Source organism: Larus michahellis, chromosome 1 (genome assembly GCF_964199755.1).
Source record: "Larus michahellis chromosome 1, bLarMic1.1, whole genome shotgun sequence".
Taxonomy (NCBI): Eukaryota; Metazoa; Chordata; class Aves; order Charadriiformes; family Laridae; genus Larus; species Larus michahellis.
In genome coordinates, this window is record NC_133896.1 from 54,633,249 (window position 1) to 54,650,132 (window position 16,884).

The window sequence follows — 16,884 nt, forward strand, 5'->3', positions numbered from 1 at the left end:
TGAAGTACTTTCCTGAAAGAATGCTGCAGTTTAAATAATGCCAGAATCTAATGACGTGGAAGTAGATATGTGTAATACATGGCTCAGCTTCAAAGTCTTTGTGGATGTGCATCAGTTCACAAAATTGCAGAGATCCTGTGTAGTTGCAAAAGGAAAAACTAATCTTTTTCTTTATCATTGCAATCAGATGTTCTCTATTGCAATCAGACATTTTCCGGAAAATAGGTTTATGGTGGCTGAAGGATATTGAAATAACTAGTTTATCAAAAACTTTCACGTTCAAAATTCTGTATTTTAACAATGTTTTTTTTCTGTCTCTAACACTTCAAATAAACCAATAACTTCTGTAAAAATTACTTAAATGGATTTGTAGGAACATCTAGCTGATAATTTGAGAAGTTGAAAGCAATGATGCTTTTTTTTTTTTTGACTCATGAGGCTTGAATTGCTACTTAAATGCAAGTATTTTGTTTATTAAAAAAAAGACCACACTCATTTGGTTCAGAACCAAATGACTTGCAGCAGTTTCCTGAGTTAACACTCATCTCTTATTTACAAAACTCAGAACACAAATTATTAATTATTTTAGTTTTGGTTCTAAAACTGTTATTAAACTACAACAATAACAGCTTTTTCCGTCAGAGTTCAACTTTCATTATGTGCTTTCAATGTTAGGAAAGGATTAATTTTTCTTAAAATTAAGTGATCGGTGCCAAGAGCAGACTTAACTGAAACTGTGCTGCTTTTAAGTGATGCAATGATGATACATCAGCTTGTGCTTTTGCAGAGAGGGTGCCTTGGTTTTGTTCAGTGTTGTTTCCATTACAAATAGTTTTTTGCGATTTGTTTGGTTTAGTTTTTTGCTTTGTTTTGGGGAGGTTTTTTTGTTGTTGTTTGTGGGTTTTTTGTTTGGGTGTTTGTTTTAGTTTTTTTTGTCATGCACACATTGCTCTGTCTTGATCACCAAATAAACTTTCAGCAACAGATTGAATTACAATTCCTTATGCTGTATGTTGTGCAAACTTCAATTTAAAAACAGTATTTGTTACCTAATAAGATTCTGGGCATTCTTCTCAGTGGTGTTGTATGCAAGATTAGTGATGCAGCCTGGTTACTTTAAGTTCACCCTTCCTTCCTACCCTTTCTAGAATGGTTTTAGATTACAAGTAAAATATCTGTACTTTTTGATCCCTGATTCTTGTACATAGTCCAACACTCAGCTCATCTTCACTCACCTGCAATATGTTTTGCTGGGATTTGAGTTTCTTGAAATGCTTCAAGAATGGATTTTAAGCATCACTTACAGTGGTGCTGTGGTTGTAGCTATTTCAGGTGATGAACAGAAATGGAACATGTATCATAGAGCATGCAGACTGTTCAGATCGAGCATTTGACCATTTAATTGCCAGGCTTTTTTCAGGGAACATGGTTTTCCTAAGCTGTTTCAATTCAACACAGGATATCCCACTTCAATCACTTTTTTGAACTTTCAGTAAAACAATATTTTTGCAGGACATTAATGATACTTCGTAATACAAACAGCCATTGTGATAAGATAAGCTGTTCATTCTGTCTGCTTTTATTATTTCCTGGTGCATGTTTATTAAAGATCTGGTATTGTCTTACAGCTTTATTAAACTGTCCTTTCATTCTCACAAGCAAGATGATTTGCTTCAGAATATTTGACTGTTAAAGAAAATCGTGCTAACTTCATTCCTCGTAACACTTTGAAAAGTTATACCACTTTCCCTCTGTTTCTTTTCAGAGAATGGACCTTGGAGAATGTCTGAAGGTGCATGACCTGGCATTAAGGGCAGACTATGAAATAGCATCCAAAGATCAAGATTTCTTCTTTGAGCTTGATGTATGTATGTTGTCTTAATGGTGGAGAAAAAGCATAATTTGTGTATGTAGGTGGATAAACTGAGCAACAAAAGTTAAGTTTTGGTACACACAAAATGAAAACTTTTGGAAGGTAATTTTATAGAAAGAGGCAGAGAAACCCTTGACACGGTTAAGTAAAACATACATGCCTCTTATTATATGTGGGTATTTAATTTGTATTGTTAGTCATCTCCAGGTAGAACTGGTAACAGCCTTCCACAGAACAAATTATCATGTACCTGGATGCTGTCTTAGTGTTATTAAATAGCAAGCAAATGTTAAGGTTGTGTGTGCTTTGAAGAGAGTCTTAAATTCTGTGCTTATTGAAGAAAGTAATTTTGTACTGGGGATAACAGATCCTATGCTATGTCTCAGTACACCGTAGTTTGAGTTTTGAACTCCCAACTAGGAAGTTAGTCTTCACTAGGACAAAAAGGTTGGGTTTTTTTGTTGTTTGGAGGGATGATGATAATATGCTTAATAGCTTAGAATCCTAGTGAAAAAAGTTACAGTATTGCATTTGTTGGCTGGGCGAGGTGAAGCTGAATATTCTTTGAAGAATTTTAATGCATGTTAGAAATGCTCACTTCTTAGAGAAGATTTAGAGACTCCAAATTTCTGCAAATACTTACTTACTTCTGCAAATACACATGTAGACTGTGCTTTTTAGAATGTTGTGTATTAATACATGTGATTAGTCACCATAAACTGCCAGGTTATTGTTTTACAAAGCTTTCACTAATAAAAATTTATAAAAATTAAGTCTTAATAAATCTGGAAAAGGTTAAGGCTAATGAAATAATAATCATGTTCTTGACAGCATTAATAGGTGTTCTTATTGATGTTTTAGGCAATGGACCACCTGCAGTCATTTATTGCGGACTGTGACAGGAGAACAGAAGTGGCTAAGAAAAGACTAGCAGAAACCCAAGAAGAGATCAGTGCTGAAGTTGCAGCTAAAGTAAGCATGTAAAACTAGTTACTGAAGTCTCTTCGAAGGTCTGTTTTTCTAAGGAGCCGACTTAAGGCTTTGGCAAGCTAACCAATCTGAGAATTCATACTGAGGAGAAGAAAAAATAAGACCTTTTCTCTGTCCTTCCCAAAACTGCGTTTAAAGCATGGAGAGGAGAACACAGGGAAGAGACCTCTCTGATATTTTTGAGCTCAGGAAACTATGAGCTCAGGGGATTTGACTCTCTGTGATACCATGCCATACAAATGTTAGTAATTCTTAAACTTTTTTGATCAAAACTTCATCCATAAAGTAAACAAAATTTGATGTGCTTTTCTCTAGATCTTCTAACTGAAAAAAACTATCATTTTTCTATGCATATATGCACGTGCCAGGAGGAATGGTTGTAAAAATACTAATTTTGCAAGACTATGTGGTATAGGCAACAGTGTGAATTACTTGCGGTTTCTGAACAAAATCCTGCTCTGGAGTTGGTACATAGACTTGGTAACTCAGCCTTTCTCTGCGTTTTTACATGAGGCAACAACCTGGAGAAGTTATCTCTGCATATTTCTTTTAATTCTATCTTACCGATTTTGCATATAACAACTCAATAGTAGTTCAGATTGTTTTCCATAATTAAAAGTATTTCCTGTGTTAAGCCTTTTCTTGTCTCTTAAGGCTGAAAGAGTTCATGAATTGAATGAAGAAATTGGGAAACTGCTGGCCAAAGTAGAACAGCTTGGAGCTGATGGGAATGTGGAAGAATCTCAAAAAGTAATGGATGAAGTAGAGAAGGCTCGGGTAAAGAAGAGAGAAGCAGAAGTAAGTTGGTTGTGTAAGGCTTGCGGGATGGAGAGGGCAGGGTCCAATATTAAATTGGTTGGCATCTGTGTAATGTAAGATGTCTTATCTGCCGTCATTTCCTTAACTAATTGCTTCATATAAAACTAAAAAACTTGCTTTGCAGCATCCTGTAGAGTTTAAGTTTCTACCTTTTAAATGCACTGCTATACTATTAAAATTGTACTCACTTCCACGGGTCATGTACTTATGTTAGTTTAGCAGTGTTGGCCAGTTGTATCTGTGGACACTACAGTTGTGTCTCTGTGTGTTGGACTGACTTATCTCATTTGGTCTCATGGCCCTTGCTGTGGCAGACCAGTTGTGCCTCATGGTCTGCTGATGTGGCTTGTACTGGAAAGCTTCAGTGAAGTGAACCATTGTCTTCATTGAAAGATAATTAGTCAATGGCTTGTGTATCGGGCAAGTCAAACGGTCCTTGTTGTAATGTTCAGGTGGCAGAACTCACCAAGAGATTTTCCATGTTGTATTTCACCAAGATACTTATATTTATGGAAACAAACATCTGCAGTTGTTTTAATGGTACCGGGGGGCTGCTGGCAGTCTTGGTTGCATCTCAGTGTCTGTAGATAAATAATAAATGCTCAGGTAACTTGTTTAATTAGTGTCTAAAATGCAGGTATATTTCTCAGGAAACTGCTACTTTTTAAACTGGGTTCAACTAAAAATGGTGTAATATTTTCATAATATGTTAACATAGTAATTGTAGTGTTAATGTCCTCATTGTTGCACATGAAAAAGTTGTTCATCCTTCTAAGTAGTATGATGTGAAGTAAAGGTAATAATCACCCCGCATTGTTTTATTTGCAAAACCAGTTGCTGATTGCTGATGTCCTGTTTTTAAATATGTCCAGTCTTCAAAATAAGGAACGTGCCTTGTATCTTAATGAGACAGTTGGTCTATGAATAGTGTGAACTGACTAAAGGGTGTGCTGTGTACATTGAATTCAGTTATCAGTTTGTAGTTTATCTTAGGTAAATTGTTGTCTTTACATTTCTGTGCATTGAGAAGTAACAGTTAGCAAATTGTTTTGGGTTTTTTTTTCTAGGAAGTATACAGGAATTCTATGCCTGCCTCCAGCTTTCAGCAGCAGAAGCTGCGGGTTTGTGAAGTTTGCTCGGCTTATCTTGGTCTTCATGACAACGACCGACGACTTGCTGACCACTTTGGCGGAAAACTGCATTTAGGATTTATTGAAATAAGAGAGAAGCTTGAGGAACTCAGGGTAAATCATTCTTATATTTTTTGTGTGTGTGTGTGTATGTGTGTGTTCCTACTTGATTATTTGCCAGGCACCCTTAATGAAATATTTTTTTCTGAGTGTGTGAATTTTTTCATATTACTTCAAAATTTGGGATTTCGTTAGTCTGCAAAACACAAAACGTTCTAATTTAATATCAGTTATCTGGATAACTTGTTAAGATGACCTCTTTTACACTGAGGTGTATTAAAACACATGTTCAAAGTAACGCATCTTGGGAACAAAGAATGCGATTCCACTTATAAAATGGAGAACGTATTTTGAAAGACAGTAATGTTGAAACATATTTAGCAGTCATAGGAGATAGCCAAATGAACCTTACTTTTCCAGTAAAAATGTAATAAAAAAAGTAATAATGAGACTTTTGAAAACACGGGAACATATAGTGGGCCTAAGTGAGTGATATTTTATTTATTTAATTAGGATAAAATGTTAATAGGGCTGGTATTGAAATCCTCGCTTTTGGTACCAATACATAAGGAGGATGATAACACATGGCAAAGTTTTCAAAAAAGATCTACAGGTAGTGAAAGAATAAAACTCAATTTGTTTATTTTGTCCAGACAAAGATTAGGTGACTTTCATTCTAGAGGTACCAACAACTGAAGGAGATCTCTTCTTTAAAGAAATTTTTGGAGGTTTTTAAGGTTAACTGACAATAGATGAAATAAATAAGTTCCAACAGCTCAAGGTTGTAGCTATCCAAAGTCAGGATACAAAAAGATGTATATCGTGAAGTCGGGCTAGATATTAAAAATAATTGTTACAGGGGGTTGCATGTTCTTTATAGCTTGAAGATTTGAAATCCAGTTGGAATATTATTCTAAACAGTACTGTCTTGACTAGAAATTGTGTGCTGGAAGATAGATTTACTGGAATTATGTTCTAGACTTTTGGTATTCAAGAGGTTGGATTTGGACGTGGATACCATTTATGATCTTAATATGCAAATTACGGCGTTCAAGGCTCAATTAAGTATTTAACTGTAGAAATTGGTAAAGTCAATAGCTAAATGAGTCGAAGCCTTAAAAGCAGAAAACGCTGCTACTGAGTTTGAGTAAATTGGCTTGGCTTATATTTCATAATATTCCAGCTGTCTTGTATGGATACTGTGACTTACCTTTTGGAAAGCCCAACTCTTTCCGTTGACTATATTGGCAATTTAGGCTCCTAAATATAGCTGCTGTAACTTAATCCTTAGATGCCTAGAGTAGATCATGTGTGCTTCCTCTCATCCCTCCCTGAAATTATGCAAAGAGTCACTTGAACAAGAAACCTTGCTTGTAGTGAAATTACTGATACTGTACGAGGAAGTGTAGATATAATATGACATAAAGTGTTGAAGTAACTGATCATTTACACCATTTGCAAAAAAATGCATGGATAATTATTTCACATTCCCAAAGCATCAATAAAATAATCTTTTGAAGTACTTCGCTAACAAAAAAAGAAAACAATAACTATCCCCTCCTTCCTCAGAGCTCTCCTCAGAGATCTAATCAAGATGCTGCTGGGGCAGTTCCACATCTCAGAAGAAGGTCTTTACAAAGAGTTGAATTTCTTGCATCATGTCCAGAAGGTGGCGAGACTTGGGTTTGGCCAGATCTCCAGTTGTGAGTTCCATATCTGAGGGCCCTCTACTGAGTGTGCCTTGTCCCCAGTAGTAGTGAGTTCAACCTGGGGGCTGTCAGCTGAAGCATCCTCTCTAATTATATGTCTCATGTTCACAACACAGAAACAAGTAGTCTCAAAGCTAGGTATCAGCCCAACCAAGTCCTTTCAGACTAAGGATTTCTTTATGTCACAGTGTAGCTGAAGGCATTAATAAAACAATTAACTCTCCCGCTTCCGATTCCTTTCTGCCTTTCCCCAGTGGCCAAAATATGATAGGATTGGCATGGAAACTCTGGCATTAAAGGCATGACTTATTGCACTAAACTCCTCTTTGTGGAAAACTTGATATAATTCTACATATTTCAGGTCTTCGTGTAACACCCGCCTATTTGCTGCAGCTCTTCTGCAATAATTTCTGTTTCTTGAAGAAAAATAAATAAATAAAAAATATATACACTGAGGAAGAGAGAGGGAATAATACACACAAGAGAAAGGGAATATACATGAGGGAAAGAACTGAATATTAACTGTCTAGATTATTTTTATAGCACCTTCATCTGAGAAATTTTGAAATGTAACTTAATGAATATATTCCTTTGCTTTTAGAGGATTGTGGCTGATAAACAGGAGAAACGAAATCAGGAACGTCTGAAACGTAGAGAGGAGAGAGAAAGAGAAGAAAGGGAGAAACTAAGGAGGTAGGGATCTATTTTAATTGCATATACATAATGACCTATTTAAATTTAATGGGAAAACTGATGTAGTTCATGCACGTTTCTAAATCTCCAGAATCACAATAGTCTGCATTCCTTGGAAACTTAAAAGAATTGAGAGTGAATTTCACATCTAATTCTTAAAACCTGAATTGTTTTCATAACCTTTTTGAAAACTACAGATAGAAGTGTCTCTACATATTTGAACAAGTGACCTTTAAATTAGTTAATTTTCAGGTGTGTACCTTGTTTTGAGACCTGACAGATGTGAGCTTACACAGATGTGAGTTTCTGACATCTGTTAAAAGTTCAATATTTTCTTTATAGATGTTAGAAATTTTCCTTAGTAGCTGAATATATGCCTGAGGAATGTAATTCCCCCTGTTCTTCTATGAAATAGTTGCTTCCAGGTCTTGTGGGGCTAGAATGGAGTGGAATTGAACTACAGTTCTCTTGACATGTCAGCTCCAGAGGTTAACAATGTAAACTTTGAAATCTGTTGCAGTCTGATAATAGGTGCCTGACAAGAAACGAGGGAGTACTGACTTGAACAGTAAGCTTTTTCTGTGGGAAGGTCGGCAATAAAAAAGCAGATTAGATATTCTTTTGGGTTTGTAGTATGGTGGTCTCAAAAATAAATAAACAACAAATGCACAACAGTTGTCAGAGGGATGTGTTTCCTGGTAAATATTTTACGAAGATGTTAACATCACATAAGAGGCCTTTAAATAATTGCTAGTAAAATGAGAAATACAGTAGCAGGTCAACTAGCTTGGCTTATTATTACGAAATTGTACTTTATTTCACAGTAAGATTCTGTAAGAAAAATTGACTTACTATTTTCCATTTGTTTCAGGTCCAGATCCCACAGCAAGCATACCAAAAGGTATATAAATCTGCAGACAAGGAATACCATCAATGAAGCCAGCCTTTCACAAGCTGGAACTTTATAAGTTTGTCTAGCGCTATTAGTTTAAGATGTCCATCTTTACAGACAAAGCATTCTGTTACATAGTCAACTCTCTGTGTGTTTATACAGTATTTATCACTATGCTAATGAGATTGTATGTGTGCATCTATTTTGTGGCTACTACAATGCAACTTTTTGTCCCAAAACCAGTTAGAACACAGAACACTGCGCTTTCTTCAAAACAGAAGCTTGTGTTTAATACCTTTTGGTGAAAACACACGTTTTTAAAATCCTAAGCGCTAGGTTAACTCTCAGCGTACAACCCATCAATAGTACAAGTGTTCTTCCTAACCTACACAGTTGAACGTCACCAGTGAGGTATATTGCAAAGTGATTGGAGAGGGGACAGGGGGAAGGAAAGAAAGAAAGAAAATAAAGAATTTGTATGGTGGTTAAAACCTTCCAGACTAGTTTTATTGTAGTAGGTATGAGGAAGGATATAGTCCTGTTTTTGCAGAACTTCATAATATGTATGTTCTGGCAAATGATCCCTGTCATTGCGTCACAAAGTTCTATAACTTCGCCTGATAAAGATAAGATTTTAATTTAAAAAAAGACATTTTTTTCCATATTTTAATTCCTTTCAGAAGCCTAGATTGGCTATGCTGTAACTATATGTACAGTTGTGAATTAACTATAAAATTGTCTGCATTAGTCACAAAAGAGTTTATAGGATTTCTAATGTTGCTTTCCCCTCTCTGTTTGCCTGTGATAGGACAATGCAATAGCTCTGAACACTGCAGACAATTCTTTATACAATAGATTTGTTTATGCATAGAGTATGATATTGAAAGTACACTGATAGAGTAACTAGGTGAATGCAGTGTCTGGTTTAAGTCCTTTCTGTTCCTAGATCTAGGTCCCGAGATCGCCGTAGACATCGGTCTCGCTCGGCTTCCCGGGAACGAAAGAGAAGAACTCGCTCCAAATCCCGTGAGAAACGCCACCGTCACAGGTCTCGTTCTAACAGCCGCAGCCGGAGTCGCAGCCATCATAGAAGCAGGCATAGTTCCAGGGAGAGAAGCCGAGAACGCAGCTCCAAAAAGAGGTAAATGTTGCCCTAGAAATAAATGGCTTTTCCTAGGTGCCTGGTGAGAATTTTCACACTAAATCAAGTTTACGTTTACCAGTTGGTAATTGTCGTGGTTTAACCCCAGCCAGCAACTAGGATCATGTGGCCACTTGCTCCCCCAGGCATGGCAGGATGGGAAGAGGATCAGAAGGGTAAAAGGGGGAAAACACGTGGGTTGAGATAAAGACAGTTTAATAGGTAGAGCAAAAGCTGCGCACACAAGCAAAGCAAAACAAGGACTTCATTCACTGCTTCCCATCGTCAGGCAGGTGTTCGGCCATCTCCAGGAAAGCAGGGCTCCATCACGTGTAACGGTTACTTGGGAAGACAAATGCCGTCACTTCAACCATCACCCCCTTCCTTCTTCCTCCAGCTTTATATATTGAGCATGACGTCATATGATATGGAATATTCCTTTGGTCAGTTGAGGTCAGCTGTCCCGGCTGTGTCCCCTCCCAACATCTTGTGCACCCCCAGCCTGCTTGCTGGTGGGGTGGTGTGAGGAGCAGAAAAGGCCTTGATTGCTTAGCAACAAAAATCACACTATTCCCATCCTAAATGCAAAACATAGTGCTACACCAGCTACTAGTAAGAAAGTTAACTCTATTCCAACTGAAACCATGATAGTAATTTAAAAACACTGAGACTGGTTCAGATTTCAGTTACACCTTTAGCATGTTTATGATTTGACATACAGTAGTGATATGTATTTTAAATAAAAACAATAGGGTTATGTATTATTTCTGTTTTGGAGGAATGATAAAAGGTATTGGTGTCAAGATGATAATGCTGCCAGCTACCTGCAGCATAGAAAGTGAAACAGTTGATCTCCATTTGGACCCAGGGATATCAGCAGTCCATCTTACTGTCATCCATTTGGATTTTCCCTTGGGCTCTTGTTTCCAGCACTGGAGCCCATCTGTTGTGTACTGCACCACATAAAAACAAGTTTAGATACGCTTGAAAATAAACTCGTTGCGTTGCATATGAAGATGTTGCTTTGCAAGGGAAGTGGCTTATCCCCTGATTGAAGGATTACTGCAGAACGCGGTCTGGGGCTGTTGCTTGTGAATGACTCAGTTGCTGTCTGCTCCTGAGGATTTGCTGGCTTATTTTAGATGAGTGAGGTAAGCATAATTTAGAAGAGTGTTGGAATTGCACGATGAGGCATCTGGTAGGGAGGTCTGCTCATAACCAGGATTCCTTTCTGGTGTAGGTCTGCCACCGTGGCATAGATTTGAGTGCAGTACAGGGTGCCCAGTGTTAAAACCCTGACTGTCAACTTGCAAGAAGAGAAAAGATCTGGTTTTGAACTGGCCGCATATGCAGGGTTTACAATTCAAATGGTTTTAGGAGTTAAATCACCGAGGATGGAGAAACATGTGTTGAATGTGTTCAAGTATCTCGTGGGCTCTTTGTCCAAAAAATGAGCCCTTTTTCTTCTGGAGTAGGTAGGTGACTGTAGTCGCATTGTGCTCTGTAAGAGAGCACTTTTTTTCCTTCTTTTTGTTGCAGATGAATAAAACTCAAATGGCCAGCACTCTAGTGGATATAATCAGTAGTGTCTGCTATTTAAAATTCTTCAGGGTGTTCTTTAGTGTCCTGAAGTCAATGTTTCAGACTTGGCAATTTCCATCTTGTTTGTAGCCTGTCATCGCAGTTATCCTAAAGAACCTGCCTCTTCAAGGCATTCCCAATGGCAGATTAGCAAATCTTCAAACCTGTAGTTTTTCAGTCTTAAAATAGCCATTTCCCATGGAATCAATGCATTATTTTTTTTATTTGGATGAACCAATGTATAGAGCATATGCTTAAATTGCCTTTAATTTTTCAACTTTGAAGCCCAGCCTTGTAAGACTCAATTTCAGTCCTTCAAAGAAAACTATACTGATTAAAGCACAAGGTGATGTAAAGGTGAAATTAGTGTCCTTTTGCAAGTTGCTGTCAAAGGATAAGCCCTTCAAACTTTGTTTTGAGTGAATGAGTTAAAAAATACAATGTAATTCAGGGCACAAGATTTCAACTTTACAATAGTCAGTACTGGAAATACTTCTTCTGGTGTCAGTTCCTGTCCTGAAGGAATGAGACACACCTGTGTTGGAAGAATCCTTGGTACAAATAAGAGTTTTGCATTACTGTTAACATGAGGGGGGAAAAATTGCTGTGCCATCATTAGCAACTCATACCTCTCATTTCTCTAAGGTCAAGCGAAATTTTTTGCTCATAAAGTATGTTATATTTAAGAGAATAAAGAATCTTTAGGGCTATGATCTTGCTTCGCTGGGACCAGGATAGCTATTGAATTTGCAGCCAGACTGGATACCTGCTTTTTAGAGATGCCCTTCTAGCCCTTAGAACTGCTTTTCACATGGATGTGGGAGAAGTCGTTCTGTTGAATACCGTACCACTGTTGATGCCAGAAAATAAACCTGAACTTGCAGGCTCAAAGGTATTATATTTCCTTGTCTCCTAAGAACTCTTTTTCTGTTCCAGGGAAGTACTCATTGCCAAATCCTATTTTATTGAAAAAAAAAAATATTTTTTTGGGGAGGAATTTCTTAAAAAGCTGATATGAAATACCTTTATTCAAGCCTGTCTTCCTTAAGCTCAAAACATTCAGTTGGCCAAGGAATTCTGACCAGAAATACTCTGGAAAATAAGACACACTCCAGCAAGTTAACTACTTCAGGAAGGAGTTGGTAGCCTTTTGGCCAAACATTTGCAGAAGAACAGTGTGACACCAGAAGCAGCGGAAAGACAGCTGAAAGCTGCCATAAGGACAGCACACGGTGCCATTAATTCTAGGGCCTTAAGAGAAGTGTGGAGTTGTGGTTGCTATGTGGGAAGAGTTGCATCGCTTTATGTTAACCTAAAGCCTTTAGTGTGATTTTTTTTTTTTTTTTTTTGGGGGGGTGGGCATGGTTAAATTACCATAAAGCACAGTTAGTGTAGGCTGCTGAATCCTGCTGTAAAAGCTATTTATGTGTCTGGGTTTGTTTTTTAGTTTTGATTACATCCATTATGGCTTCAACATGCAAGCGTATTAAACAATTAGGCTTCTTACTGGAGAAACTCTTGATGTACTTCTGGAAGTTGTGTTCCCATTTTGTTCTGCATAAAAACATTATCAGAGGCAAATTTGTGCAGGGTATTACTGTGTGCAGGAAACCATGCAGTTCCTTCTGGTTTTCCTGTCCGCCCTTCTCCAGAAAGTATTTTCTGAGGAGCTTTTCACATAAGATGAAAAGCCGCCACCTCTCAGATACTTCTTAATTCTGACAGTAGAGATGTTTATTGTGTGCTATATTTGAGGAAATTCTACGAATACAGAAATTTAAAGAAAATGCATTTGTCAGTCTGTATCATTGTTCACCCTATGAACAGGTGGATAGATGTAAATCTCTTAATTATTGGGATCTCCTTTCAAATTTAGTAATATAAAGAGTGTACTTCCACATGATGTGGGCACAACTGAACATCTATAGAGTATCTGGCAATAGTAGTAATCTGTTACCCATCTGGTAGTAACAGCAACGTACTGAAGATAATAGGAACCTTAGGTCTACCCAGGCTTGGATTACTGTCTTATCAAGAGCAGGTCTAAATATAAAGTCCTACTTTTCCTCACTTTTGACTATAAGTTCCAAATAACTAAAATGATTTATTTCATTAGAAACAAAATACGTAATTTGTGCTTCTTGATTTGCGATGAGAAAGTGAGTATTTGCAGTTAGATGTTGAGATGTATACTCAATGATAAGATCAATCATGACAGCAAACCTAAATGTGGGTAAATTGAGAGATGTCTGTGTCAGTGTCCTTGAGCCCACTTGGAAGAATTCATGTGACAAGGGCTAACGTACTTCCATACAGACATTCTATGGGCAAATAGAGTACCTGAAGTCATAGGATGAGGCTTCATTTCACCTGGCGTTAGATGTCTCGGTCAGATGTAAATCTCATGAGTCTCGTTACAGACTTATCTGACGTACTTTTGTTTCTATTTTAAGATAAGACAAATCATACCTTAAAGTGTCTATTCCTTCTGCTGGCTGTTAAGGAAATCTGGCTGATGAGCTTAGATGTTTACACTGCAGACATTTAAAGCTGTGTGAGATAGATCCTACTCTTAGCACTTAGATGATTTTTTTTTTTTTTAATATCCTTCAGATCCTGGTTTACAACAGAATATTCTAGCCCTATGCTAATTCTCTAATTCTCTGCTGTGGTAGAGAAGTACAGACTTAATTTTCTTTTTTTTTTCTGTTCTTTTGCCTTTTTTTTTTTTTTTTTTTTTATTCTGAGGAGAAAGCCGGGGCTGGGGGGAGCACAGGGCCATTTAGTCAAACATCTTACCCCTCTGAAGGTTTAAAACTGTAACTACGTCTTTCCCTGCTTTCCTAGATCTGACTGGCTGCTCTAGGATTTTCCCAGGCTGCCAAGGCTGCCCTAGGATTTATGTCCAAGGCTACTTATGGTTTTTTTGTTTGTTTTTTGTTTTTTGTTTTTTTTTTGTCCTCAGACCCAATGCAGGCATCCACAGATACTGTCTTGGAACCAACCAGTATCATGTATTATAAAACAGTTCATAGTCAGTGAACATGACTGTGTGGATGCTGCCCACGTATCTGGTGAAGGGGGTGGTTTCTGCTGAAGAATCCACTTGATCGCTTCGGAAGTAATGATTTCCGAGCATTCTAGAAAATGCAAGTCTAGTAGATGTTCTGAATCTAAAGGCTATACCTTGCCCTTGAGAAAGGCAGGAATGGTATTTTGGTTCTAAGTCTTCTGGTAGTATTATTGCTTGCTAAAGCAATCGTGTAAACTTTGACATCACTATGCTGTGATTAATTAAAGCTGCTCTTCCTTCTTGTCAGCTGACGAGAGACTCAGCTGCAGAGAGATGGGACGGCTGGACAAATGCATCTTAACATTCCTCCAAAAATGCATCGAATGAAAAGCCAAGGCTGTGGATGGCATCAGGTCCTATCTGTCTGCCTATTCTAGGATTAATTACTAGAGTTAGCCTGAGTCACTCAGTTTGGAAGCATTGTTACTTCTGCAGGGGACTTGCAGCGCGAAATACTTGTGAAACAGCTGTACTAATTCCAGTATTAACTTCTTATTTGGCATGTAGTTCCTCTTCTTATTTGACGTGTAGTTTCTGGAATAGGAGTAGTGCTTGTGGATTTCCATGTTTGCAAATACAAAGTCTTGCAAAGTACTACATTGCAGGAAAAGTAATCTTTCTAGATGAGGAACTAGAATGAAAGGTCACTTTTTGTAAGCTTATAAAAGGAAGCGAGTGCGGGAGAGTTATGTAGTCTTTAGTTCTGAAGCTTTGAGGTGTTGACACTAACTTTCTGTAAGTGGAGAGTAGTCTTGCTGTCCAGTACACTACATTTTTTTGGCTAAGAAATTAGTGGCTAGCTTTGTAGCATGCTGTTAAGACTTTGCTGTGAAAGTATATATTAGAATCCTTGGTTGCAATACATCTTAAAATGAAAATGTGACGTTTTCCAACAACAGACTTAGGGCACTCTCCGAGGGAATGTAAAGAGGATGTCTAATGCAGGTTTTTTTCTAGTATGGGTAACTCATCTAATTTAAAACTACATGGACTGTTTAACAGAACAGCTCTTTTCTCACTCCATTGTAAAAGTTCTGAAAATGCCTATTATCAGAATAAAGTATCTAAAATAACACCATACCAACATAGTAAAATGACACAAGGGATAATTCCTCTAGCAAAAGTTAACTGTAGCACAGATTCCAGATTTGTTTTATATTTGTCATGTGGTAGCCTCATTCCAGAATTATGCAAGTTAATTTCCTCCTGCTTTTAATCAAAATCCCATTTTTAAATAATTTTTAAAGTTTGTAATTTATATATCTGAGAGAGGCTGGACATTCTTCCCAAACTAGAGACTACAGATTGGAAATTTCAATTAAGCTTCTGTTAATGCAGGCTTGAGGGCGGAGGTTGAAAATAAGAGATTTCACGAAGCACATTGACCTTAATGTGGGCTCTGGAATAAATACAGACTACATTCTGCCTGTATCGATATTTGTCTTTTGAAATTGGAAATAAGGAAAGGAGAAGAGTAGAATGATTTCTGATGTCTTCCCATACACTTCTATTTATATAAATCTAAAATTGTGTTGGAAAAAGAAGAAAAATATAAAATTAGAATGCTGTTTGATAGATATAGATTGGTGATTAATTTGAATTCTCAAATTCACTGCACTTTTCAGATCCTCAAAAGAAAGATCTTCCAGAGACAAAGAACGTTCAAGAGATCGTGATAGAACATCACGCGATAAAGATAGAAGCTCGAGAGAGAGGTCACCGCGAGATTTCAAAGACAAGAAACGCTCTTATGAAAGTGCTAATGGCCGATCGGAAGACCCGAGGAGCTCGGAAGAGCGTGAAGCAGGGGAGATATAACTGGCTGTATATTCACCTGATCTCTAGCTTCCTATGGAGTTGCATACTATGGTTTAGTTTACAGTTGTTCAAAGGGACACCAGTGAGCAGTTCCAGACACTGATCCAACTAGGGTAGATGTACAGTATATTAAAGTGGTTATAACCAAGTCAGAATTAAACCCCATCAATTAATGATGCCTAAAGCTGGGTCCTGGACTTCCACCAAGTTGTAAAGCTTTTCTGAAAGATTTCTCTTTATTCAGGACAACAGTTTTATGTAACAAGATACAGATCTCAATGTTTTTAATCTCCTTTCCAATACAAGTTAGTGAACAAATTCTATTGTACTACTTGCCTTGGGTGCTTTTGAACCTTTATAAATTCTCCAATTCTGCTCCAGTCAAAACAGCAGCATTGAAAGGTTGTATGTCGGGGGTTTTTTTGTTTGCCTTTTTTTTTTTTTGTAAGAGGGTGGGTGGATGGATATTAACTTTAAGGTTATGTTCCCAGTGACCTTTTTGTTTGGGAACCTAGGACTTGATTACAGTGGGAGCATTTAGACAGGAATGTGTGCTGGAGAAAGAGGAAATGTCTTTTTACAGTGCCTATTTAGACTTGGAAATTGAACAGCTGTTGCATTACATCTTTTTTTATTTCTACTTAAATTTTGAAATCAAAGCCAGTCCCATATCTGTACCATTTGATTGGTATGTGTTCAATATATTTGTTTTTTCCATAAGGACTCTTTCTGCTTTTTCTTGTGGGGTGTAAACGGCACATCCTTAATTGTATTAAACAAAAAAACCAGCAACAACAAACAAAAATTGAGAACAAAAAAAAAATAAAAAAAAATAAAAAAGGAAACCACATTGTCCAATAACTTAACAAGGATATACTGGTCTCTTAAGGTGGTTACTTAGCAGTTCAGTCGTTCAGAAACTAGCATTTGGTTATTAGAGTTTTTAACATGCAGATGGGCTCTAGGAGAAGCAGCTATTCTGATTATAGTCCTGACCATCCTAAGATCTTCAGAGGCAAAAACATGTGGAATCGTAATGATCATGGCACAGCCACTAGCTCCTCAATGCCTTCCATTTCAAAAAGCAGTATTTCCTTTGGGTGCA

At 37.4% G+C, this 16,884-nt stretch overlaps 1 protein-coding gene across 2 annotated transcripts in view; it reads left to right on the forward strand.

The window, feature by feature from the left end:
• LUC7L2 (LUC7 like 2, pre-mRNA splicing factor) overlaps positions 1-16,624 on the forward strand; it is a 37,219-nt gene extending 20,595 nt beyond the window's left edge. Inside the window, exons 3-10 of one of the 2 annotated variants that reach the window (XM_074577332.1) lie at positions 1,766-1,864; positions 2,735-2,845; positions 3,518-3,661; positions 4,750-4,926; positions 7,183-7,274; positions 8,146-8,175; positions 9,113-9,307; positions 15,587-16,499. In XM_074577332.1, coding sequence (XP_074433433.1) covers positions 1,766-1,864; positions 2,735-2,845; positions 3,518-3,661; positions 4,750-4,926; positions 7,183-7,274; positions 8,146-8,175; positions 9,113-9,307; positions 15,587-15,779 — 1,041 coding nt within the window. In that variant the 3' untranslated portion in view covers positions 15,780-16,499. Of the gene's footprint in view, positions 1-1,765; positions 1,865-2,734; positions 2,846-3,517; positions 3,662-4,749; positions 4,927-7,182; positions 7,275-8,145; positions 8,176-9,112; positions 9,308-15,586 lie in introns of both variants that reach the window. The other variant, XM_074577340.1, reaches the window with a different exon arrangement.
• Positions 16,625-16,884: the final 260 nt, after the last annotated feature.